Source organism: Oryx dammah, unplaced genomic scaffold, assembly GCF_014754425.2.
Source record: "Oryx dammah isolate SB20612 unplaced genomic scaffold, SCBI_Odam_1.1 HiC_scaffold_15, whole genome shotgun sequence".
In the NCBI taxonomy this organism is placed as follows: domain Eukaryota; kingdom Metazoa; phylum Chordata; class Mammalia; order Artiodactyla; family Bovidae; genus Oryx; species Oryx dammah.
Genome location: NW_024070199.1, coordinates 23930161 through 23954608, shown reverse-complemented (window position 1 = coordinate 23954608; position 24448 = coordinate 23930161). Strand labels below are relative to the sequence as shown.

The following is a 24448-nucleotide window of genomic DNA, read 5'->3' as shown; positions in this document are numbered from 1 at the left end:
GGAAATTCTTAAGGGTGATTCTGGCCCATGTGTGCATGCTAAGTTGCTTAGTCATGTCCAACTCTTTGCAATCCCATGAACTGTAACCCACCAGGCTCCTCTGTCCATGGGATTCTCCAGGCAAGAATACTGTAGTGGGTAGGCATGCCCTCCTCCAGGGGATCTTCCCAACCCAGTAATTGAAACTGCATCTCTTAACGTCTCCTGCATTGGCAGGCAGATTCCTTACCACTAGCACTACCTGGGATTCTGGCCCACTGTGAATCAAATACTCATCACATTACCAAACCAGTCACAGGGACCAGGCAGAGGCTTTGGCTCAGCCTGGTCACACACCCCCACCTTTGGTAGATGCAGGTGCTGGTCAGCCCTGCTTGGACAGCTGGAATGAACTCCCTACAAGAAAGAAGAGCCCCACTGCAAGGAGAGGAGGGAGGGCTGCCAGGCACACCCTAACAACAGCTGTCCACCCCGAGAACCCTTTAAGGAAAGCCTGATATGCCATGACCTTAAATTGCCATTCATCCACGCTGGCGAGCAGGTGAACACTGGAAATGCTGACAGGTAAAAGGAGTGACCTGTTACTTAGATCAGACCAAACCTCTATGGAAACAGTGGCAGGATTATCTGCCTCCCAAACGGGCCACCCCACCATGGAGTTGCAGCTGGTGCTCTCAGCGCAGGAGGTTGTTTCAGCATCTCCAGGGGTCAGCTTGGGTTTGTTTTTAAGTGATACCTGACTCTTCTGTGTTTCCCTGTAGTGCCTGACACTTAGGCCTTCAAGGCACTAAAAACCACCAAAGGATCAGAGCTGAAAGAGGTCCGTGAGCTGCAGGTGATTCACTTCAGTGGTACTGGGGCAGGCGCTGTGGCTTTATGTGCTCTGAAATGAGTGCGTCTGCAAAGTACTCACTCCCGTGGAGTTTATGGCAAGAGGCTGATACAGCACCGAAGAGCAGAGAGAGGGGTTTCAGTGTGTTTTAACCCCTGCCCTGTGTTTGTTGTTAAGTTTAGACAGGAGACCCCACCCCTTCCCCATACTTTGCATCAAGCTTTGAGGCAATGTAGGCTCTTTTGAGACCAGTTTTAGGAAGGTTCTAGACCTGTACCCAGATGTCATTTGGGATCTTTCATCAGGGTGATTTGTTTTTTGTTTTGTCTCTAAGTTGTGTCCAACTCTTTTTGAAACCCCATGGACTGTAGCCCACCAGGCTCCTCTTATCCATGGGATTTCCCTGGGCAAGAATACTGGAGTAAAAAAAGAATACCGGAGTGGGTTGCTGTTTCCTTCTCCAGGGGATCTTCCCAGCCCAGGGATCGAACCCACATCTCTTGTGTCTCCTGCACTATAGATGGATTCTTTACCACTGAGCCACCAGGGAAGCCAATTCCAGAATAGTCACTGCATTTAGCTGCTATCCTTGGTTGAGGAGGATTGGAAACAAGCATATAATTGCATTATGGGGATTTGTTTGTAGTGAATTAATTATGTAGATGGAAAATGCTATTATAAAACAGAATAAGTTCCTTTCAATTTATTTTTTGCCTATATATACTGGTTTCTTGAGGTACTTTAAAAAAAATTTAATTATGAAAGTATGATAACACATTTACAGGAGACTTGGAAAATATAGAACAAAGTTATATTCTATTCTATATTCTATTCTATATTCTATATTCTATAATATTCTATTATATTACAATAATTTTTTAATCAGATAAATTGAGATTTTTAGTTGGAGTTTCAATATCAAACTTTCAAAAATTAATAGAATGGATAGGCAGAAAAGTAGAAGGATATAGTAGACTTGAAAAGCACTATGAACCAATTCAACATAATTAAGATTTATACACTTTTCACACAGCAGCAGGATATAAATTCTATTCAAGTTCCCATAAAGTGTAAACCAGGAAACAATGGAACATATCTAAGGACATATAAAATAAGATGCAAAAATGTCATGGTCTAAAGGTATTGAAATCATACAGAGTCTGTTCTCTTGTAGAATTATATAATCCCTGTAGAATTATGTTAGAAATCAGTATCAAAAGATAGTTGAAAATAACAGACATATTTTCAAGTGCAATGCGACATTTACCAAGAGAGATCTTTGACTCAGCCATTGAAAGTTGAGGTGCTTTTTTAATAGAATTACCTTAGGTTCTGGAGAAGTAACCTTGGCTGGGTCCTCTCTTGAGAATAATATCAAGAAAACACCTCTTAGAAAGCCAACAGCCCTGAATAACGAAGTTGTTCCAAGAGAGGAGGGGGAAAGATGATCCTCATGTTGTGGGAGAGGCTCAGAGTAGGTCTGCCAGTATTTACGTCCCCAAATCAAATGGTCCCTGCTTGCATTTTTCCTCATGTTAATAATAGAAGTGTTGATACTTTCGTGGTGTATCTCAGTGTGGGCAGCAGGAAAGAAACAGAGTGAAGAGGCAGCCCAAGGGTCCAGGTAGACATGGGAGATTCACGGTAGATCTGAGTGAGCCCCACCGCTAATGGTAAATCCCGACAAACAACCCAAGCCCAGCATCTTAGGAATTCTGCAGAGGACAGATGAGAACCAAGTGTCCAGATACGAAAGGCAAACCTGAGTCTGGAACCATCAGCCCCGCCAGGGGCCAGAGTACAGGCTGCTGGTGAGCAGGAAGCCTGCAGTGTCCCTGGGTGGGCGGGTGTCTCTGATGAGGGGGCTGCCCAGAAAAGGGATAGCCCAGGGTTTTGGAGCGCCACCCGCTCTGCCAGGCTGTGAACACTTCCTGTCTCTCTCAAACACAGGGCTCGCGGAAAACAGCCTGGACTCGATGGTGTTCGAGTCCCTGATTCCCAAGCCCATCCTACAGCGCTATGTGTCGCTTCTGGCGGAGCACCGGCGGATCATCCTCTCCGGGCCCAGCGGCACCGGGAAAACCTACCTGGCCAACCGGCTGTCAGAGTACCTGGTGCTCCGGGAGGGGCGGGAGCTGACCGACGGGGTCATCGCCACCTTCAATGTGGACCACAAGTCCAGCAAGGTGAGGAGGTCGTTCGGAGGCTGCTGCTTAGCCCTTTCAGAACTACTGAGGCCACCACCAGCCTAATGGCAAAGCAGCGTTTCCTACAGTGCTCACCGTTGCTGGTTATAAAAGCCTGGGGAAGGAGGGCAGAATGACCTAGTGGAAAGGAAGGCTCTGACCCCAAACTCGCCAGCGAGAAGTCCCAAATCAGTGTATTGGGTTGGCCAAAAAATTCATTCAGGTTTTCTGTATGAATTTATGGGTTTTCTGTACATTTTGGGTTTTACAGAAAAACCTGAATGAGTTTTTTGCCCAACCCAATAGTTTATTTCTTACTTCCCTGCTATGAGTTGGGCATGATGCTCAAAGCTGGTAGTTCTTTAAGTTCTTTAACCTAGATGCTTCCATTTCAGTTTACCAAGAATTCATCACATGCCTACTAGATTCTCCTGTTTTTCCAAACTGAAACCTCCTTTTGTGGAGCAACAATAACAATACGAACAACAGCTGTCATTTACAGATGGCTTGCCCCTGTAAGGGGTCTCCTCACAGCAGGACCTTCAAGGAAGTAGTTGTCATGATCCCATTTTACAGAGGAGGAAACTGGGCCTTGAGGCTGATGGCCATGTACTTAAGGCTACTCATATGGTACTGAGCAGTGGACTGGAGCTCAAGTCGATGTCTTAAACCCCAGAGTCACCAAAGACTTGGTTCTGCCTCCCGGGGAGCAGTGGAAGTGCTTGGACAGTCTGCCTTAGACCCAGCTTAGGGTTGTGAGGTGTCTTCTCAACCCTGTTCATTATCCGTGCAGTGGTTGTTGCTGGGTGTTTCATTCTGACTGCCTCTGTGCAGAGGGGCTGGGGGATCAAAGGTGAATTGGAAGTGACTCTTCCACCTTAAGAATCACTTGGCATCCTTGAAGATGCAATGCCCAGATGTTCTGTTTCAGTGGGTTGTGTGGGGCTGGGACTCCATGCCATTCTCAAGTTCCCAAAGTGGCGTGGATACAAGGGCAGGGCTAAGAGAAGTGGTCAGAGCCCCCTGAACCAAGACCCTCTGAGAATAAGCTCAGGGAAGGCACCGTCTCCTGGGATCAGCGAGAGAGGACCCCAGGCACATGGCTGGCACTGTCAGGCCAGGCTTGATTTCAGCATCCACTGTCTCCCCTCAGCCAGTCCCCAGCTGTACCCGGTAAGCCTGAATAAGGGAGGGAGGGCTCCTAGCCTCAGGAGCCCTGTCCTTGTCAGGCGCCTGAGGCCGAGGACCCATGATGGGGAGAAGCTAAAAGAAGGGAAAATAGCTAGGAACTTTAAAAACAGGGCTTCTTCTATTGCCAAAAGCCGCATTTTGACTTAAAAGGGAGGCCAGCCCTGCACCCACCCTCTGTGCTGTCTCAGGTGGGTCACTTGACTGAGGGATGCCTCAGCTTCCCATCTGTAGCACGGAGATGGTCACAGCACCCACCCACAGGAGTCTGTTTGTGTGAGGCCCCAAGCCATGCCTGGCGCTGGGTCACGCCCATTGTCACTGTGACGCTAATACCATCAGATAGTGGTTCTGGTTTCAGTGGCTGGTCCTTAGCTCGCTGTTTCAGCCTTTCCCCATTGCACGTTCTTCTTTTTCTTCCTTTTCTGACATAGCCCTCGCTCTAGCCGAGCTGGGCTGTGTTCTACTCCCAGCTCCAGACACCGCCCTGCCCATTCTTCACAGTGAAGACCAAAGCATATCCTTTCACCCAGACCTTTCAAGACCCTCTGTGCACAGAGATGGCCTCCTCTGCACCTGTTCATTGTCTGTCTGCCCCAGCACTAATCAGCAGGTCATGGCAGGGGGGCATCTTTTGCTGTGTTGATTTGTCAAGGGCTTGTAAGCGGCTCTCAGGTGGTGCCGTGGATGCACAAAGATGTATGAGGCACCTGCCCTCAGGAGCTTCCTGGGAGGTTGGCATAGTAAGAAATATCGAGAAAAGGGGCAGCACTTCCAGAGTGATAGATCTTGTACAGAACCATGCCTGGGCACCCTCACAGTGCCTGCTCTTGCCGGGTTTCCTGTTGCCTGGAGAATTCCAGAAGGCAGAGCTGAGACTTCCCCGGCTTGCACTCCTCTGCACCCAGACTGAGGTCTTGAAGCACCTCGGGGGTCAGCACTTGATCCCCGAGCAGCCTCAGGAAGCGCCCCCCTGCCGGTACCGGCCCAGGTGACGCCCCGAGCACTAGCATCTTCCTGGGGGCGTTCACGGGCTCCTTACCCCCAACTCTCCTGGGTTCCACAGGAATTGCGCCAGTACCTGTCCAACCTCGCCGACCAGTGTGCCAGTGAGAACAACGCCGTGGACATGCCCCTCGTCATCATCCTCGACAATCTGCATCACGTCAGCTCCCTGGGCGAGATCTTCAACGGCCTGCTCAACTGCAAGGACCGCAAATGGTAAAGGCGGCTCCGGACGTCTCGGCCCGGGAGAGCAGGGCATGCGCCTGGCGTGGGGTGGGGCTTGTGGGAGGGGCTGACCCCAGCCAGTAGCCATGTGCTTAGGTGCATGGGGTCCCTCTTCTCCAGTTCTCTCATCCTTCATTCCCCGCACAGCCCTTACATAATTGGCACGATGAACCAGGCTACCTCTTCTACTCCCAACCTGCAGCTTCATCACAACTTCAGGTAAGGTCTCCCTTTTTGAGTACCTGTTACATGCCTGGAACTATGCTCATTTTCCCCAGCTTAGTTCACTTGACTCTCACAAAAGCCTCAAGTCATTAAATTTATCCTTCTAAGTTTACAAATGGGCACATTAGGTGACTTGTTGAGGAGGTCACACAGCCAGCCAGTGGCAGAACCCGGGTCTCTTGGATGCTATGTCCTGGGGTAGTGGTTGGTGCCCGGGAGACAGCTCTACTCAGGGGCTGTAGGCAGATGGACTGTAAGCAGTGGCTCATCTCTCTGCTCCAAGTGACACAGAGCGGTGAGAGCTCCTTAGAGTGTCCCCACTGGGCGGGGTCTCTGGCCTTCAGCCTCCAGCTGCGGGGAACCCTTTGCCCCAGCCCCGTCCTGAGCTGCCCCACTGCTGCAGGGTGGGAGGTCTGTTACACTCAGCTGTGGCTGCTTACCTTTGCCACTGTACAATGCCCTTTGCCCTGATACCTAGCTGGCTCCGTATACTCCCCTCCTGCCTGGACCCTTAGATAAGGTTGAACAGCTGTTACCCAGAATGAGACCGCCTCCTCCGGATCGTTTTCATGGCCAACTTGCTGGCATCTCTGTTGAAAGTAGAGCTGAACTGTGATTATCTGAGAGATGCCAACTCCTTCGGGTCACTAGGATCTGGCTTATCTCTGCATCCAGGACGTCCTGGTCCGTTCTCTTGAATGTCCCTCGAGATCATTCTCTTCCCCCCCCCCCCCTTCCCCTGCCGCTGCCACACGTCTCCCAGAACACTGTTTCAGTCATTTTCTAACAAGTATGCCTACCTGGACCTTGGGCCACCTGCAGGCCATCCCCTATATCAGTGACAGCCAGAGTGAGCATTCTAGAACTCAAACCTGACCCTACACCCTAATGCAAGAAGTCCTTGAATGGCTCCCCAGAACAAAATCCAAGCCCCTTTGGTTGGCAGGTCAAGTCTAAACTCTGGGTACGCTGCACCTCTGGCAGTTTTCCGAGACGCCCCATGCCGTTGCTCACGCCCCTGCCGATGCTGCAGCGTGCACTCCACCCACCTGCTCCTCCTCCTGTTCCTGCCTTGCCTCATGGAGCTGCTCCATCCGCCCCCTCTGGTCTCAGCTCAGACGTCCTCTCCTCTGAGCAGCCTTCCCTGACTCCCCAGGTTTCGTCAGGTCTCATTTCTTTTATCTCCCTCCTCCACTAGACTGAGCTCTTGGGGAACAGGGACTGTGTCTCTGTCATTGCTTACAGCCCCACAGCCCAGCACAGGGCCTGGCACAGCACAGGAGGCAGCTAGCTAAGTGTTTAAAGGTTTTAGCTCTTCCTCTAAGATTGTTGACTAGCGGTTTGATCTTGGACAAGTGAGATTTTCCATCTGTGCCTTGGACTTTCTATCTGTAAAACGGGTAGTGGTCATATCTGTAGCATGGGGTTGCTGTGAGGAATTATGAGTTACTATACATACAGTGGGGACTTCCCTGGTGGTTCAGTGCTTAAGATTTTGCACTTTCAATGCAGGGGACATGGGTTCAATCCTTAGTCAGGGAACTAAGATCCCACATGTCTCAGAGAGGGTGAGAGGTATGAAGAGAGTAACGTGGAAACCTAACATTACCATATGTAAACTGGAGAGCCAGTGGGAATTTGCTATATGGCTCAGGAAACTCAACCCGGAGCTGTGTGACAGCCTAAAGGGGTGGGATGGGGGGGATATGGGAAGGAGGTTCAAGAGGGAGGGGACATGGGTATATACCTATGGCCTGATCCATGTTGATAATTGACAGAAAACAACAAAATTCTGTAAGGCAATTATCCTTCAATTAAAAGATAAACTAAAAATAAAAATGTATATGTGCAGTGTCCAGAAGAGTCCAGTTTCAGTATTAGCCTATTCACCTTCCAGCTCTAATGAGCTTTGATTCATGAAGTTGACCCCGGGCTTTGTCGTGGAAAATTTGTGACTCCTTCCAGGTGGGTGCTTTGTGCCAACCACACAGAGCCCGTGAAGGGTTTCCTGGGCCGGTTCCTGCGGCGGAAGCTCATGGAGACGGAGATCAGTGGGCGGATGCGGAACATGGAGCTGGTGAAAATCATCGACTGGATTCCCAAGGTCTGGCATCACCTCAACCGCTTCCTGGAGGCGCACAGCTCCTCGGACGTCACCATAGGTAGGGGGAGGGCAGGCGGGCAGGCTGGGACTGAAACTGCTGCTCTTGGAGCCCTGGCCTCCTCAGATGGCTGGCCCTGGGCCCTGGCAGGTGGATGCTGCACTGGCCACACAGATGGAGAAGGGGACGTAGGATAGCCACAGCCTAGACAGACCCTAAACTGTCAGTCACCCACATCCTAGGACTGTGTCTCCACCCTTCTCTCTCGCCCAACTCTCTGCACTGATGAGAGGCAGAGAGAAGTGTCCAGCTCTAGGCTGGTGTAAACTTTTAGGCTAGGTGAGGGGCCCCCAACCCGGGGCTTCCCCAGATGGAAACCACCCAGTACGATGGCTTTGCTTTATGAATAATGTTACTAACATTCCTGAAGCTTAGGCTTCAGAGAAAAGGGGAAAAAAAAAATCACTGGTCATCTCACCATCCTGACATAATCCTTGTAATTTGAGCTTATTTTTTCTGTCCGTGTCCATGCATGTTTTATGTGGTTGCAACCATAGTGCACATTCAGTGCATTCTTTTCATTTTCCATTTCACGTTGTCTCATGAGTATTCTTTGTTGCTCTCCAAGATAATTAGATGAAATATTTCTTTTGTGATACAGTCAGATGTGGGTATGCCATCACTTCCTTAATCATTCCTATTCTCATGGACATCTGCCGTGCTTCCATTTTCAAAGGTTAGACAATACCACAGTGACTGTATTTCTCCAGAAAGTCTCCCCTTCCCTTGGGGTGATTCTCACCAGGCGCGAGATCCCAGGGTAGGGTTAGAGAGCCCAAGCGCCCGCCACGTGGCAGCTGGTGTTCCTGCTGCCAGTCAGGAAATGCAGGGTCCCTCCTGTGAGGGGTGCTTGGGCTGGCTTCTCCTGCTCCCCGTCCGTTTCAATTGGACTGATATTCCCTGTGGTCCCTAGGCCCTCGGCTCTTCCTGTCGTGTCCCATCGACGTGGATGGCTCCAGGGTGTGGTTCACCGACCTGTGGAACTACTCAATCATCCCCTACCTCCTGGAAGCCGTCAGAGAAGGACTCCAGGTGAGAGCACGCCGCCTGCTGACCTCCTCAGCTCCAGGGACTGTTCTCGTGACCAACACTCTTGGCTTTATCCCCCCCCCCGACCCGACCAAAAACTGACTGAGGTGAGGTGGCAGCTCCTCACCTGTAAGGCCATCCTTTAGCCCGGCGTAGGACGTACTGGGCTGCAAATCTTGGCTCTGCCACTGTTAGCTGTGTGACGCTAAGCAAGACATCCAGCCTCTCTGGGCCACAGTGCCGTCATCCACGGAAGAGAGGGCCATCACACCCCGCCACAAAGAGTGTTGCCAGGGTTCAGCAACATCACGGCCAGCAAGTGCTCAGCGTCATGAGTGCACAAGAAATGAAATACGTCGCACTTCCCAGTTTGCTTAAGTAGTCTTATATCTGCTATTTGATTCAGGCTCAGCATTTATAATGAGGCTTCGGCAGAGGTTTTTTTGTTTTTTTTTTAATCTCCAGTTTTTAAGAGAAAATTATGATTCAAAGTGAATAAGTGACTTGCCCCAAGGTCAGGAAGTGAAACTTTAAGAATCTAGGGTTTGGCGTTTCTCTGCCCGACCCCAGGACCCCTCAGAGATAGATGACTCTGGTGCCCATGTGACTGTCTATCCCTCCTCCCCGGCTGCAGCTGGAAAGCCCGGACCCTGCACTTCTCACTCAGCCCAGGGGTTAATGCTAGGGGCTTAGCGGTAAATCGGAGTTTGCAGTAGTTGTATTGTTGAGTCTGGAGGTAGCCTGAGAATGTTGTCAGCTTTCAGGACCACTCTGAGGAATTAGCAGGTGTCATACACAGCTGAATAATCTAGAAACCAGCTTAGCAGCTGGGTTTCTAAGTTCTGTGTTTGCTTGGTACTGGGCAGTGGGAGGCACATGCTGCTGTTAAAGGACCCGTTTCAGGGGACGGTGCTGTGTGCACACCCACATGTACGTGTGCAGTGGTACACACGGGACTTGCACACCTGCATGCAGATGGGTGATGGCACACTTCAGTGGGGTTTGTCATTTGCATATATTCAGCTGAGCCTGTCATTGTATCCCGGTAATGTGTAACAGCACTGGTGGTCTCCAGAGACACTCAGGACAACCAGAGCTCCAAAAAGAAGATAGTGTGCCTCTGGTCATGGGTATTTCATTGGCCTGGAGCATGTAGGCTACAAATTCAAGCCACGAGTGATTGTGAAGGCAGAGAGTGGCAAGAAATGAGGCACTCCCTTAATCAGTCCCAAATCAGTTTCCAGTATTTGAAGATCATTAATCCATGGCAGCATTTTATATTTTCGTTAAATTGTAATTGACATATGCTGTCTTCATTTCAAGTATACAATACAGTGATTTGATATTTTTATGCATTATGAAATTACACCATGGTAAATCTCATTACCATCTGTCACTATGGCAGAGTGATTACCATATTATTGACTAGACTTATTTACTTCACAACTGAAAGTTTGTATTCCCTTCAGCTATTTCTCCCATTGATGGCAGCATTTCTATTTTGTTGAAGGTGGATTTTATGAGGGAAAAAAAAGAGTAAGACTTCAGATCTCTGCAGTGGAATCTCTCTAGGTAGATAAATTCACTGGCCTGAGTTAAGTAACCATCATGTATTCTTTACTCAAATGGATTTGTTGGGACCACAAACCCAAACAGCCACCCTGTCACTCCTGTTTTGGGGGGCCAGTGGAAGTATTCCCCGCCCCTGATAGAATCTTGAAGTCTTTTTCATTCCAGAAGCCTCTCTCTGTTCCCATCAGGGGCTTCCAGGGACGATAGTAGGCAGGCACCTCTAGGAAACTCACATTGCTGGAAAGAAGCAGAAGTCACTGCAGGAGAGGAAGAAGCAGTTTGCTTCTATTTCTGCCTCACCACCTACTTCTCCCCTTTGCTTCTTTACCCAAATATATCCTCTGTGCGCTTGGAAAAACTCATGGGAGCTGTTGAATAAAGGTTTCCTGCCGAAAGAGGTGCTAACGGGGAGGCGGAAGCTTGGTCTGTGCTCCAGCTGTGAGCTATAAGGTAGAGGCCCCTCGTTGGTCCTCACCAAGGCTGGATGGTGCTAACGCTTTGCTGTTTGGACCTCAGCTTCAAAGACGGCCTTGTGGGCACGGCTATAAAAGCACAGTGAGATCTTTCCTGCCTATCCTGAGAGGTTGCTGATGAGTTGGTTATAAGGGCAGTCGTTTTCTTTCCTACAAAGATCAAAGAGTCTGCGGGTGAAAGGGTTTTGGGGTGTCTGTGAACAAGCCCATTTAGGACAAGGAGCAGAAACATGCCACTACCTCAGGAGACTCACTCGTTCTCGGTGAGGCAAGAGAAGTCATCCACTCCTTATGCTGTTGAAGTCGTTTGAAGGACAGTCTTGCAAGAACATGGACACAACCAGGGGAGGCAGCCAGAGTTAGCATTACTACGTTGCTCAAAAGTGAGCCCTCCTGCCCCAAAACTGTGACTTCGTGCCGTTCTTTAGTCCAGGAGACCCCACAGAACTGCAGATTCACGAGGAACTTGGGATTGTTCTTCCTGTCTCTAGTTCTGAAGGAAAGTTTGCTGAGATTTATTGAGTGGCTGTTGCCTGCCAGACACTGTGCCAGGGGCCCAACAGACATAATCCCATTTAGTTCTCACAGCCCAGTGTGCACCCCATAGACAGGAAACCAAGGCTCATGGGAGTTTTTGACTCTTCCCCAGTTCACTTCCTGGGGTGTAGATGAGCCAGCATCATAGCCTATAGCTAACTTCTCAGTTACTTCCAAGATTTTCCAGGCTGTCCTCAGGGAACCAAGTATTATGTTTCATAGCATGAAGTTATATGTAAGATTTCATTTGCAAAAAGATTGTCCTATTTAAAAAAAATTCAAAGCTCCCCACTCTGCTTGTTACCTGGAGTCCCACGCTTACTGTGTGCTGGGCACTGGTGGGCCATTTACTCCTCCCCGACCCTGCGAGGTGAGTGCACTGTGGTTCAAAGCAGGCAGGCCCTTGGCCAAGGTCATATGCTGAGAAGGGGTGAAGTCCCCAGATTGGGCTTAGGCAGGACTGCCCGTGGTGGTAGACAACACAGAGACCCCGCTGCAATGAGGTCTCACCGTGGGCCTCCAGTCGGCCCCTCAGTGGGCACTGCCTTGCCTAGAGGAGATACGCCATTGCCCCCTAGTGGATACCAGATATCATTGCAGGTTTTGACTCCTAAGTCTTTTTTCCCAATAAAATTTGTGTGTGAGCGTGCACACGCATGTGCTCATGCGTGCACAATTGCTTGGAGGTTCTTGCACAATCTGTACCTTGATGCCCTCGTGTGTGATAAACATGTGCATCCAGAGAATCATAAATCAGAGTCAGTGGCTGAGGTTTCAGTTTCCAATGTCGTGGATCTCTATTCCTGACCCAGTAGTCGTGCCAAGCTCCTCCCTGCCTTGGGGAAAGTGAATGTCCTGTCTGTCTGTCTGTACAATTGTCTGCTATTTCCCAGAGCTGCCTCAGGGCTCTGCAGTGGGACCAAGGAGCTTTGTGATAGATCCTTTGCTTGCCATGGTACTTACCCAGCCATCCATCACTTGGACTTGAACATGTCTAGCAGCAAGTGGGGAGACTTGTGAAAATATTCCTTGTTCTTGCAAATGACGTTAGATGCTCCTAGAGTGCTTTTGTCTTATGACTCAGTCCCCAGCCCTGTTCCCCTTGAGAGCTGTCGATGTAAACACTTACCAAAGTGTCTAAAGCCTGCAGAGTCATTCAAAAGACCTCTGTCCCCCTGCTGGAAGAGGGGAGAGCAGGGATCGTTGATCAGATGACCCAGCCTGCTCTGAGACCCTGGGTAGACCTGCCTCCTCTAAACCTCAAATTTCCCAACTGTAACCTGAAATGTGTGGACCAGGCCTTTTTTCAGCCTGCCTGTGCAGAACTACAAAGCTCCTCAAACTACCAAGTAGTACGGTCTGGGGAGCAGAGCAAATATTTAAAAGCCACAGGGCCAGACTCTCTATGAACTTGCTGATCTTGGATTCTACACTCTGTTATTTTGCTGCCCTGAGAGTCTCCTCTTCATCCTGGAGGGTGGAGACAGAAGCAGGAGCTGTTAGAAACGACGTTTGATTCAGCCTCCCACACGTGAAATCTGGCATGGGAAAGTCAGCCGAGCTCTGTAGGGAAAGTCCTTGGAGGGAGAAGCTAAAAGTTGCAGAAATATTTCTAATCTGCCAAGACTTCTTCAGTTCTAAAACTCCCCAAGCGCTTGCGTTTCCCTTCCTCCCTGACCCACACGTGTGCGCACACGCACCTTCATGTGATCCCTTCCTGCACAGACTGAATTCTCCGGCCTCGGAGTCACCACTGCCCCAGGTTAAGAAAGATTTCACAGTAGACAGGGCTGGAGGGCACTAGACAGGAGGGGCCCTGGTATCTGAGGGCCATGAGCTCATAGGAGGCTGTGTGTCTCGAGCGGAGGCAGAGGCAGCTGTGGATGAAGGGAGGTGGGGGGCGCTTGTCTGCAGTGTGGGCAGGGCAGGCACTTCCCGGAGAGATCAGAGGTGGCTTAGCAGCGGTGAGACGACCAGAGGGACAGCAGGTCCAGCCCAGGTGACGTGTCCTCATCAGGCAGACACCTGGCCTGCATCTCCCGGCGCTGGTTTTGGCCGAGCCACGTGACTCTTGATACCACCGAGTGGTTCAGAGTAGAGTTCATCAGGAGGGGTGGAGAAAGGAAAGGCTCAGACAAGGATGCTGGGGTCCTGGCTCTGAATCCAGCTCTGCTCTGAAACCTTTTACAACTGGCTCTTATCTTTAAGTCCCAAGTTTTCCATCCGGTAGATGAAGGAGCTGGGATAGGTGACCCCAGTTCCTTCCATCTGAGTTAGCCTGTGACCTGGGAAAGACGTGTGCTGTACTGTCAGCCCTCTCTTCCCACACTCCCCCCTGCCTCAACTGTAAGAGTCCTGGAAGGACAGACATACAGCCTGCAGTCCACATGTAATTCCACTCCCGAGCCCCCTGCAGCCATGGTGGTCCAGAGGGCTTTGGTTCTTTGTACTCCGTGGCCCCCTACAGAGGGGGTGCCCTTCCAAAGCCACAGAGGGGTCACTGTCCTGGGTGGGCACATCGTGTCTTGGCTATGAGCACAACTTTGCCACGCATGCTCAGGCTCCAGTGATTTCACACGCTTGGACAGACTCGGATTCCAGTTTTGCCTCCTCTCTTTCTGGAGCCCGCTTGGGTAGTGATACTTTCTCTCGAAGTCATGTGGTGGTAAAACAAGATATTTGTCAAGTATTTCTCACAATCCCTGGTGCGCAGTGAGCTGTAAGGTGTGATGGAGGGGGTGGCCTTGAAGAGGAAGGCTACAGAGAGGGCCTCTCTGTATGATGTGCCGAGCCGAGCCTTGGAAAGTGGTGCAGCCTAGGTTTTTGTTTTTTTAAAGAGTGTCTACGTTGCTTGTAATTGCCAGGAGAAGTCACTGAAGTCATTGTATTATTAGGTATTTTTGACTTAAGGAGCTTGAAGGCATGGTACTGGTCTTACACAATTTTGTGTTAATTTCTTCTTTAAGAGGAAATAGGTTGTCGTGGACAATTCTTAGAAATATATGAGGGAGGAGAAACGGTTGCAATCCCAGGACCCACATGGAGCCCCTGTAACAATTTCCTGTTCTGAAAGTGGCCAGTAGCTCTGCAGAGGGCCCCTGAGAGTCAGACTCCCTTCAGGAAATGGGGTCTTACTGAGCCAGGGCCATTGTGGCCTCCGCCTGTGGTCTGATGCCCAGCATCCCCGTCTGTGTGCCATGGTTGGGGGGCCTCCTCAATGGGACGATAGCACCTCTTTCAAGCTCCGCGTTCAGCGACATCACGTTGATAAGTGACTGGCCACAGTGAGAGTATTTATACCATGGAAACTGGCAAACGCTTCAAATCAGATTTTCAAGTTGTATCCGCAAGGCTTAGAGTTTAGGGTGACACAGTGAGCCAGTGGCAGAGGTGAGAGGTGACCTAGGTCAGGCTGCCTCCGGCATTCTTATTCCTGGGTCACACCACCTTTGGTCTTAGCACCTTAGTTGATTTCCTTAGGATAGAATTCTGCAAGTGGAATTACTCTATCAAGGGAAACATATTGCTGGGTTTGGAGAGTTTTTCAGAAAGCTGCAAAACCAGGACTGCAGAGGGGTCTCGGCCTACCTCCTGACTGCTCTTTCTTTGTCTGTTTCCAGCTGTATGGAAGGCGGGCCCCCTGGGAGGATCCTGCCAAGTGGGTGATGGACACCTATCCTTGGGCAGCCAGCCCACAGCAGCACGAGTGGCCCCCTCTCCTGCAGCTCCGGCCCGAGGATGTTGGCTTCGACGGCTACTCTGTGCCTCGGGAGGGGTCAGCCAGCAAGCAGGTGCCCCCCAGCGACACTGAAGGAGACCCGCTGGTGAGTTTTCTGCTTCCAGTGCAGCTTAGCATTCACTGAGCACTCACTGTGTATTGGGTGTGATACAGGGCCTGCTGGAAATTTGGAGGTGACCAAGCCCTGGTCTTGCTTAGGAACGTTAGACCCATCCCAAGGTTTGGGACATTTTGGCCAATATTTTCTTCCTTGTTTTTAGTTTTTCACTATGCCTTTAACCCCTATGAAAGTTTTCAGATAAAAGGTTAAGAATTTGGTTTTTCCCCCTAAATGTCCCTATACCACTCTCTGCCCTCTGCTTTGAGTTCACCTTTACGATGTCTGGTCCTGTCCCGTTAGACCCTCCCACTAGTAACTGAGCAGAGGCAGAGCATGCTAAGGGCAGAAGTTCGAGTCAGAGTATCCAGAGCTCAGGCAGAGTGAGGTCTGAGGACAGGAGGGGCTTGTAGAGGAAAGGCCAAGGGGGCCTGAGTGTGGGTCCCAAGGCCAGTGAGATGAGTTAAGTCCTTAATGCTGCCTGAGCATCTTTATTCCACAGATGCTAAAGCAATAAAGATCCTTTAAGAAGAACCTGGGCCAGAGGCTGTAACCCTACAATTGTAGTACTCTCTGCCAATGTAAGACCCATGCATAGGCATACTGGGAGATTAGACCTAATGCATCAGAAGTCCTATAAAAGAAGGTGGAAGCGCATACACCAGAACCTTGCATGGTTAAGTGACTGTGGTCATGCTATAAATTTAGCCCTGAGCTCTCTTAGCAGCTGAGGCAAGAGGAGAAACACGGCAAAGACTATGGCTTGCACTACCTAATGAACAAACACATTCATAAGAGATGGCAGCAGAATTAAAAGACAGCTGACTTGCTGTGCTATCCCTAGTGACAAACTGATTTGCTAGATAAAAAATAATCATCATAATAGGTGCCTTAGGGCTGTTTGCCACTCCTGACTGGCGGAATGCAACTGCGGTCCTAGTGAGACTTTTTAAAGAGGGACTTTATTTTAAATGTATTTAGGGCTTGTGTTACTACACACCTTGATTTGCAGTGTTTACAGCAGTAATTTTCCAGAGGAAAGGTTCAACCTATAAAAAACCGTTTCTAATGTTGTTGTTGTGTTAGTCACTCAGAAAAGAGACCTCCATGGACTTAGCCAACCAGGTTCCTCTATCCTTGGGATTTTCCAGGCAAGAATACTGGAGTGGGTTTCCATTTCCTTCTCCAGGAGATCTTTCCAACCCAGGGATCAAACCCACATCTGCTGCAAGTATCCTGCACTGTAAGCAGATTCTTTAGTGCTGAGCCACGGGGGAACCATTATTAAAAGCGAAAGTCCTAGAACTCTTTCTGTGGGTTCAAGCTGATATGCTCTAAGTTACATAAAAACAGAATTTGGGATATCTAGAGGATAGAATGGTCAGCTCATCCCTGGACTGTCTTTTCTTAACCAGAAATATTTGTGTTACTAACTAAACACAGAAAGCATTTAGGTAAGACCCAGGGTTCTTGGAATAGTTACATAGAATTCTCCTGGCAAACTCTGGCTCCCAGAGGTCATCTGTGCCGGCCTGGCCATCCCTACACATCAAGTTAGCTACTTGGTGCTTCCCCCAAGTCCTGTTCTCTCTGCCCAGGGCCACAGATCTCAGCTATAATAGCCCTCTTGTTTACTGACCTCTTGCCCTCCTGAGACCAAGGACTCCAGGAGGACAGGACTGTGTTGTTTTCACTCCAGACCATATACTGTGGGTACACGGGGTGTTCGATGAGTGAATGAATAATCCTGGCTGTGAAGGATTTTCCTTCACGTTTATGCTCCACCCCGTTGCGGTTGTGGCCGTGCAGATGGACACCAGCCTGTGGTGCTTCTGTGTTTGGCTCACCCAGGCATACTTTGCTAGGCATCCTGACGGGCAGCTTGCCAGGGCGGGCAGCCAGATTTCATGCCTGGCTGCAGCAAATCTGAAGATAGCTCAGAGACGCTATCTTGCTAATTTTGCTAGATCCAATATGAAAGATATATACACACAATTTATAGTTGTAAATAAGAGTCGCTTTTGGTTCCCCATCTCCACGTCAACACAGATGACCCACAGACTGTGGATCAGCGGAGATACAAGAACACTGGCTTTGAACTCTTAAGACAGGTGACGATGATGGTGATAGCAGATGTATCACGTTTATTGAGTGGTTACTATGTGCCAGGCCCTACGTAAGGGTTTAGCACACATCCTATCGTTTGTTTCTTCCTTCATCCTGATGGGATGGGCACTGCTATTCTCTCCAGTCTATAGATAAGGAACTGATGGATGGGAGATATTAATTTCCCAAAGGCTTCTGAGTCGGAATCCAGGCCTCTGTGCGCTCCAAGGCTCCACTTGTAGTCGGTGCTGTCCCCCCTCCCCATGGAAGCCTTGATAGGAACTGAAGCCACAGATGACTCTAGGGAGCCTTCTGGCCAGAGCCGGGGGTGCAGATGGCCTGGACGCTTGCTGAAGGCACGCCATAGGCCTCGAGGTCAGCGGTGCCGCTGTTTGCATTCCAGAAGCTGGAGCACTTGGCTGGCATCTCACCCAGGCTGAGGGCTACACTGTGGTGAGGTGCTCTTCCCAAGGGTGAAAATATAGAGGACTTTGTGTTTTCCGACCTCTGTGTCTGTTCATCCACAGCATAAGGTGATAGAGTAGGTATAATTATTCACACGTGACCAGTGAAGAAACTGAGGTATAGCGGTTAAGTCACATGCCCCAGTCGTTCAGCTGGGGGGCGGGTGGAGCCGAGATTTGAACCCTGGAAGCCTGGCTCCAGAGTCCATGCTCCCGTCCACCGTCTCCACGGTGGGCCACAGCCCCAAGGTGAGTCTGGAGGAGGGGGCAGGAGCTTCAGAGAGGCCAGAGGTGGGCGGCTCTGCGCAGACCGGCAGCCCGCTCACGGCCCTCGCTCTTTCCCCAGATGAACATGCTCATGAGGCTGCAGGAGGCCGCCAACTACTCCAGCCCCCAGAGCTACGACAGCGACTCCAACAGCACCAGTCACCAGGATGACATCCTGGACTCGTCCCTGGAGTCTACTCTGTGACGGGGGCCGGCACGCGGAGCCCGCCCTCCTCCCAGTCCAAGCCCCCACATCCTCCTCGCCCTGCACCGGCCTCCCCCGTGCCCCCCGAAGACGCCCTCCTGAGCCAGCCCCCAGCCACCGCGTGAGCGCTGCAGGGAGCCCCACGCCCCTCCTCGTCCTCCAGCCTTGACCTGGGTGCAGACGCCCCGGCTGGCTGCCTCGGGCCCGCGTCCTTCACAGCGAAAACTGCACTATCTTCCGTTTTCATTGTGGTTCTGCCTTGTTGCCATGACCTCCCCAAGACACGGAAAGGTACTTCTCGGGAAAGGCCCATCACCGTTGAAACGAGAGGGTGAGAAACAGCAGCAGCAACAGCAAACCCTCCTGAAGCTCTAAGACCAAGCAGCCTCCTCGCCCTGAGCTGCCCGGAGATGGAAGAGACCGAAGCAGAGTTGGAGATGGAGACAGCAGCCCGGGTCCACCCTCCCCTCGCCACCCCACCGATGCCATTCCACCCTGCTGACGCCCTTCCACTCGGCCGGTCCCAGAGAGACTCAGTGCCCGCTGGGGTCCTTGCTCTGGACGCCCTCAGCAAACCACAGAGCCACATCACAGGGAGACCTTAGGAAAAACAAATCGTGCTTTCTCTTCTGTTTGTTTTTGAAATGGTGCTCTTCTTACCCGAGAGGTATTCCTCCTGTCCCAGCTCACCCCCACCTCTCAGATCCATCAGCCTCCCGTTCACCCTCCGGCGAGAGTGCGCGGCCGAGTGGTCCCGGCTGTAAAGGCCGAGCTGCACGTGTCCGAGTCCTCCTACAGAAACGTGTCCGGTCTTGCTCCTGCTAACACTGTGTACAGTGAGAACTGGTCTACCTTGGCGAACCCATCGCCTCCTTTGAAAATGAGGTCGACTTCTTCCTTTCTGACTGTTGATTTTGAAGGTTCTTTTCCCCCCCTCTCCTCCCCCTCGTGGTCAGAATCCATCCTTTGGTGAACGTGAGAACCGCAGGAGTTAGCTTTTGGTTTGGTCCTGCTGAGTTTTAGTTTTCAGTTGTCCATCTTCATGGTTCTACACACTCGCCGCCTCCTGCTGGGGCTGTGGTCGCTGCGCCCTTGAAGGTGGGGCCAGCACCCCATCCTCAGCGCGTGGGTGAGCGGGACCTTGCCTTTCCTCCTCGTCCCTGAGGCTACAGGATGCATGTCGACACCTCCAGCGTGCCAGCCCCCAGCCTCAGGGCCGGGGTGGGAGGTCACCTCGCGAAACACTTGCACTTTCCCCAGTACCAACGGGACATCACCCAAGTCAACAGGCAGGGGTGGCCGCCCCCTTCCAGAAGCCGCAGCCTCCGGTGATGAGTCTTGCCTGACCTCTTCGGTGCTGACCTTCCCAAAGCGATGCCTTACTGGTTTTGTATTCACCGTGATCATTGTTGAGTGTTGTGCCTGCCTGGGGTCTCTTTTCCACATCAGAGCAAACAGGGCTAACAAGTCATGTACTCACTAGGAGAACTCAGTTAATGTGACTTGTCTCATCTGAAAGACTCTTTCGTGTGGATGCGTGACTATGGAAAATGAAAAAGGAGGAAAAAAAATCATTTTTTTTTAGATTCTTATCAGCTAACACTCTGACTAGACAGCAATCTGTCTTGTGCAGGAAAAGGCAAAAAGTTGCAATGTTACATGACATTGCCGAGTCATGCTCTGCTGGTACGTGTCTTCAACGTGCTGATATTCTCTCTACAGAGTGTGGTCAGTCTTTGACTCATTCGTTTGTGTTTTATTTTTATCAGACCCCCGGGGGGTTATCTCTGTTAATGATCAGGGTTTTTACTCCATTTTTTTTTAACATTTGTTTCCAAACGTCCCTCTCTCAACATGTTATTTTCTTCCCACAAGAGCTTGACCTGAAACCACTCACATGACATTTGGATGACACCATTTACTCCCTCTTTAAAATGAGAAGTGAACTGTGTCCCACTAACAGGTGAATGGCCAACCTCTCGACGTGCTCTTTTCTTTAATCTTAATTTAAAACAATCTTAGCATACGGTGTTCTGCTAAGCCTTCCTGAGTCATCTGGGTGTGTGAGTGTGTCTTAACTCTGTTTTGTTTCTCATAAAATGTTCAAAGCATGTATTTTAGCCTGTGACCTCAGGGCCACCACCCTGAGCCTTCTGTGTAAACCTGAAGAACAGTCCTCCTCAGTCTTGTCTCCCGGCGATAACCTTATACGCTCATACTGTGAATTTGGGGAGGAGGCACAATGGACTACTCCTCCTCGTGGGCAGTTTTCCCAGTCACCTGGTGAGTAGACACCTGCCAATATCCTTTGAAACGTTTCTTTTGACGACTCCCTCTTCACTCTTTCTTGCCCGATCCCACAGACTTCCCTCCCACGGGGGCCAGGCCCAGCGCCGAGACCTCTGTCCCTGGTGCTGCCTGGCAACCGCATGGCGGTGTCAAGGAGCGGAGCCTTGCACGATTCACAGCGTGGTGTCTCTGCTAATGCTTCGGGAAGCAGGGTTGTCTGATACGCACATGTCTTACTTTGTTCCTGCTTTCCTTTGGTGTCGCTCACCTTTGACAAAGTGACTTCGTGCTCATTTAGAGCTCAGTCCGAAATGCTTCCATTTTTGCCTTTTTCTACAGTTAGGCTAATTTTGAAAATGTATGAAATTCTATGCAACATTTGTGTTGAGTTACCGATGGAAGCCAAAAGTTTTCTTCCCAAACTGCCAAGAATTTTACAGGCCATAAATGAGATGGGAATTCCTTTTAATTTAAGGAGGTGGGTGGGACAGGGGTGGGACACGGAACGAGACTTACCTAGATCTTTGTTGTAATCTTGGGGACATTTTTAAAATTTTATTGTTGATGCTTAAACTTCAAAATTCTGTGTATTCGGATTTGATCGTGGCGAATCTACTTCAAAAGAAAAAAAATTAATCCAACTTTGTGGATATGAAATGAAAGGTTTGCTGTTTTGATCTAGTTGTTTCCAGTGGAGCAGTTTATGAAATATGTTCTATAAGATGTACATTTTTTCATTGTAACATAGAAATTGTAAATAATTGATTAAAGTGCTGCATTTTGATGAATTTTTTCTAGCCATTTTTAAAGAGAAAACTAGGAATTGAGTATTTTGTGTACGGTATGTTTCCTTCCTCCCTCCTTCCCTCCCTCCCTATTTAATTTTCATTTATCATGAGGTTTTTGGATTTGCCAGTGATCTGCCGGAGATCATGCCCCACGTCATAGAGAATAAAACTGATGATTGTACCAGTCTTAAATTATTCATGATTCAATAAAATTGATGCTTATTTATTCAGATGAGTGGTTTGACTTTTCTGTGCTGGATAACATCCTCATCAGCATTCAGTTTCATGCCAGGGAGAAGTCGTGATGCAACAAACACAGGAAGAGCTCCCAAGTCTGCAAACCCATCTCTGCCGCTGTGTCATCAATGTCCTGCCTCTTCTCAATTCCTCACCTCCGTTATTTCTTGCATGGAGCTTATTAGCAATGCAGGACTTCGGGGTTCCTTGCAAGCACTGAGTCACTGAGGACCTTGTGGAAATGCAGATCCTGATTCAGCAGGTCCAGGGTGGGGCCTGTGATTCTCAATTTCGAACAGGCTCCTGGGTGATGTTCACACTCGGGTCCTACACTACACTTTGAGGCAAGCCCTATCAGTATCCAGCTGCCCCACCCTCCCCCCAGTGGACCCCTTGGCACAGGAAAGATTTCTTTTCAATAGTTTTATTCATGTGTTATCTTTGGCTGTGCTGGGCCTTTGTTGCTGCACAGACTTTCCTCTGTAGCAGGGGCTGCTCTCTCTCGCAGTGTGCAGGCTTCTCGTGGCTTCTCTTGCGGCGGAGCACAAGCTCTAGAGCACAGGCTCAGTAGTTGTGGCGCATGGGCCTAGTTGCTCCATGGCATGTGGGGTCTTCCCAGACCAGGGATCGAACCTATGTCTCTTGCACTGGCAGGCAGATTCTTACCACTGAGCCACCAGGGAAGCCCCTGAAAAGTTTTTTTTTTTTTTAATGTACTGAGTACCTACAAATTGCCAGATGCTTTTCCCAAATGCTCCAGTATAATCTGCAGAATGACCCAGAGGAGGTAAATATTCTTACTCCCATTTTAAAAGTGAAGAAAAAGAATGAACAACTTGCTGAGGGTCCTGTAAGCTAAGAAGTGAGAGAGTTGGAGTTTCAGCCCTATATTCAAATCCCAAATCCTGCTTCTCACCTTAGGGGCCATTCCACAGTGCAGGTGATACCCATTGCAGAGCATAGGCAATGGGAGATGTTATCACATCTTAGCCTTCACTTTTACCAGAAGCAACAAGAATTATAAAGGCTTAACTTGAAGTGAGGCGTGTGGGGTCATTGGGAAATGGATCCTACCCACTGGGCTCAACTGCTGGTGACATGAAATGTCCAACTCACTGTAACCCACAGCAGTGGCCCAACCTGGGGTGGGGGGAATAATCTACATGTTGAGAGTAGGCAGTCTGTAATAGCTGTCAAAATGAAGAGGAGCTGGTACAATGGTGTGGCAACCGGATATCCTGAATTTCCAAGGTTTTCTATGTCAGATATTCGACCCATACATATGTAAAATGGGATATTATTCAGCCATAAAAAAGGAATGAAATTGCACCATTTGTGGAGATGTGGATAAACCTGTCAGAGTGAGGTAACTCAGAGAAAAAAAATCGTATAATATCACTTAACATATGGAATCTAAAAAAATGGTAAGGATGAACTTACTTGAAAAGCAAAGAGAGACACAGATGTTGAGAGCAAATTTATGGATACTGAGGGGAGGAGGGGAGGGTGGGATGAATTGGAAGATTGGGACTGACATATGTACACTACTATTTATAAAGTACTTTAGATGACTAATGAGAACCTGCTGTAAAGCTCAGCGAGCTACCCAGGGTTCTGTTGACCTAAATGAGAAGGAAGTCTAAAAAAGAAGGGATATAGGTATATGTATAACTGATTCACTTTGCTGTGCAGCAGAAACAAACACGACATTGTAAAGCAACTGTACTCCAATTAAAAATGTTAAAAAAAAAAATGCACCCCCTGGCTACACAGTATACTCTGATGTTATCCAGGAGATATAATGAGCATATTTAAAAGCCACAGTGAGCTAGATGACTTTGTCACATGGGTGGGACGGGAGCGAGGCATTTAAGTACTTATCCTGTGTGCCAGACCCTGCGCTGAGATGTCACTTCCTCCCATGTAATCACAACATCTCTAAGAGGTGGAAGGTGGAAGGTTATCTCATTTCCAGGGAGAAAACAGGCTGAGTAATGATAAGTAACTTACTGTACAAAAGAACTGGAACCCTGTTTATCTGGTTCTAAAACCCATGCTTTTTCTGCCACACGATGCTGCAGTCACATTAGGTTGGACTTTGAGGGGGAAATTATACATCCTTCTGCGTGAGTTATCTATTGCTATATAACAAATTACCCCCATATTTAGCAGCTTAAAACAACAAACATCTCTGTATGGATCAGGTTGGTGGGGCTGGGTCATCTGGCTCAGTCAGAGTTTCTCACAAGGCTGCATTTGACATATCTCAAATATTTATAAGAAATATTTAAAGCAAAAACTATAGAAAGCATTATATTTAATGGTAAAATGTTGACTGTGTTCGCTTTCAGATCAGGAGACAGATGACTCCTTTCACCACGTAACAGCATAGAAACCCCAGTCAGTACAGAGAAGCAAGAGAAGTAAATCCTGAAGGTTGGAAAGTAAGAACCTGGACTGTTTTTCTTCATAGAGAGCATTCAGTAAATAGGTCACCCAAAAGAACTCACAGATAAATGATTAGAAATAATAAGTTGGAAAAAATTGCTGGGTACAGAGTCAGTGTAAATTTATTTAATATCTATATGCACCTGAATTTAAAAATAAAAAACTTTAAAATCCAATTTAACAGCATCAAAAATAGCAATTACCTAGGACAAAAGAGTCTGAAATGCAGTACTTAGGTGCAATCTCAAAAACAACAGAATGATGTCAGCTTGTTTCCAAGGCAAACCATTCAATATCACAGTAATCCAAGTCTGTGCCCCAACCACTAATGCTGAAGAAGCTAAAAGAGATGACTCTACACATGGACATCACCA

At 49.1% G+C, this 24448-nt stretch overlaps 1 protein-coding gene across 5 annotated transcripts in view; it reads left to right on the top strand.

Annotated features, from left to right (window-relative positions):
* Positions 1-21621, top strand: part of NAV2 (neuron navigator 2) — a 423615-nt gene extending 401994 nt beyond the window's left edge. For all 5 annotated transcript variants that reach the window (XM_040255673.1, XM_040255672.1, XM_040255676.1 and 2 more), the window contains 7 exons: positions 2783-3018; positions 5273-5427; positions 5584-5655; positions 7627-7823; positions 8737-8855; positions 15055-15258; positions 18187-21621. In XM_040255673.1, the coding sequence (XP_040111607.1) occupies positions 2783-3018; positions 5273-5427; positions 5584-5655; positions 7627-7823; positions 8737-8855; positions 15055-15258; positions 18187-18312 (1109 nt within the window). In that variant the 3' untranslated portion in view covers positions 18313-21621. The remainder of the gene's footprint in view (positions 1-2782; positions 3019-5272; positions 5428-5583; positions 5656-7626; positions 7824-8736; positions 8856-15054; positions 15259-18186) is intronic.
* Positions 21622-24448: the final 2827 nt, after the last annotated feature.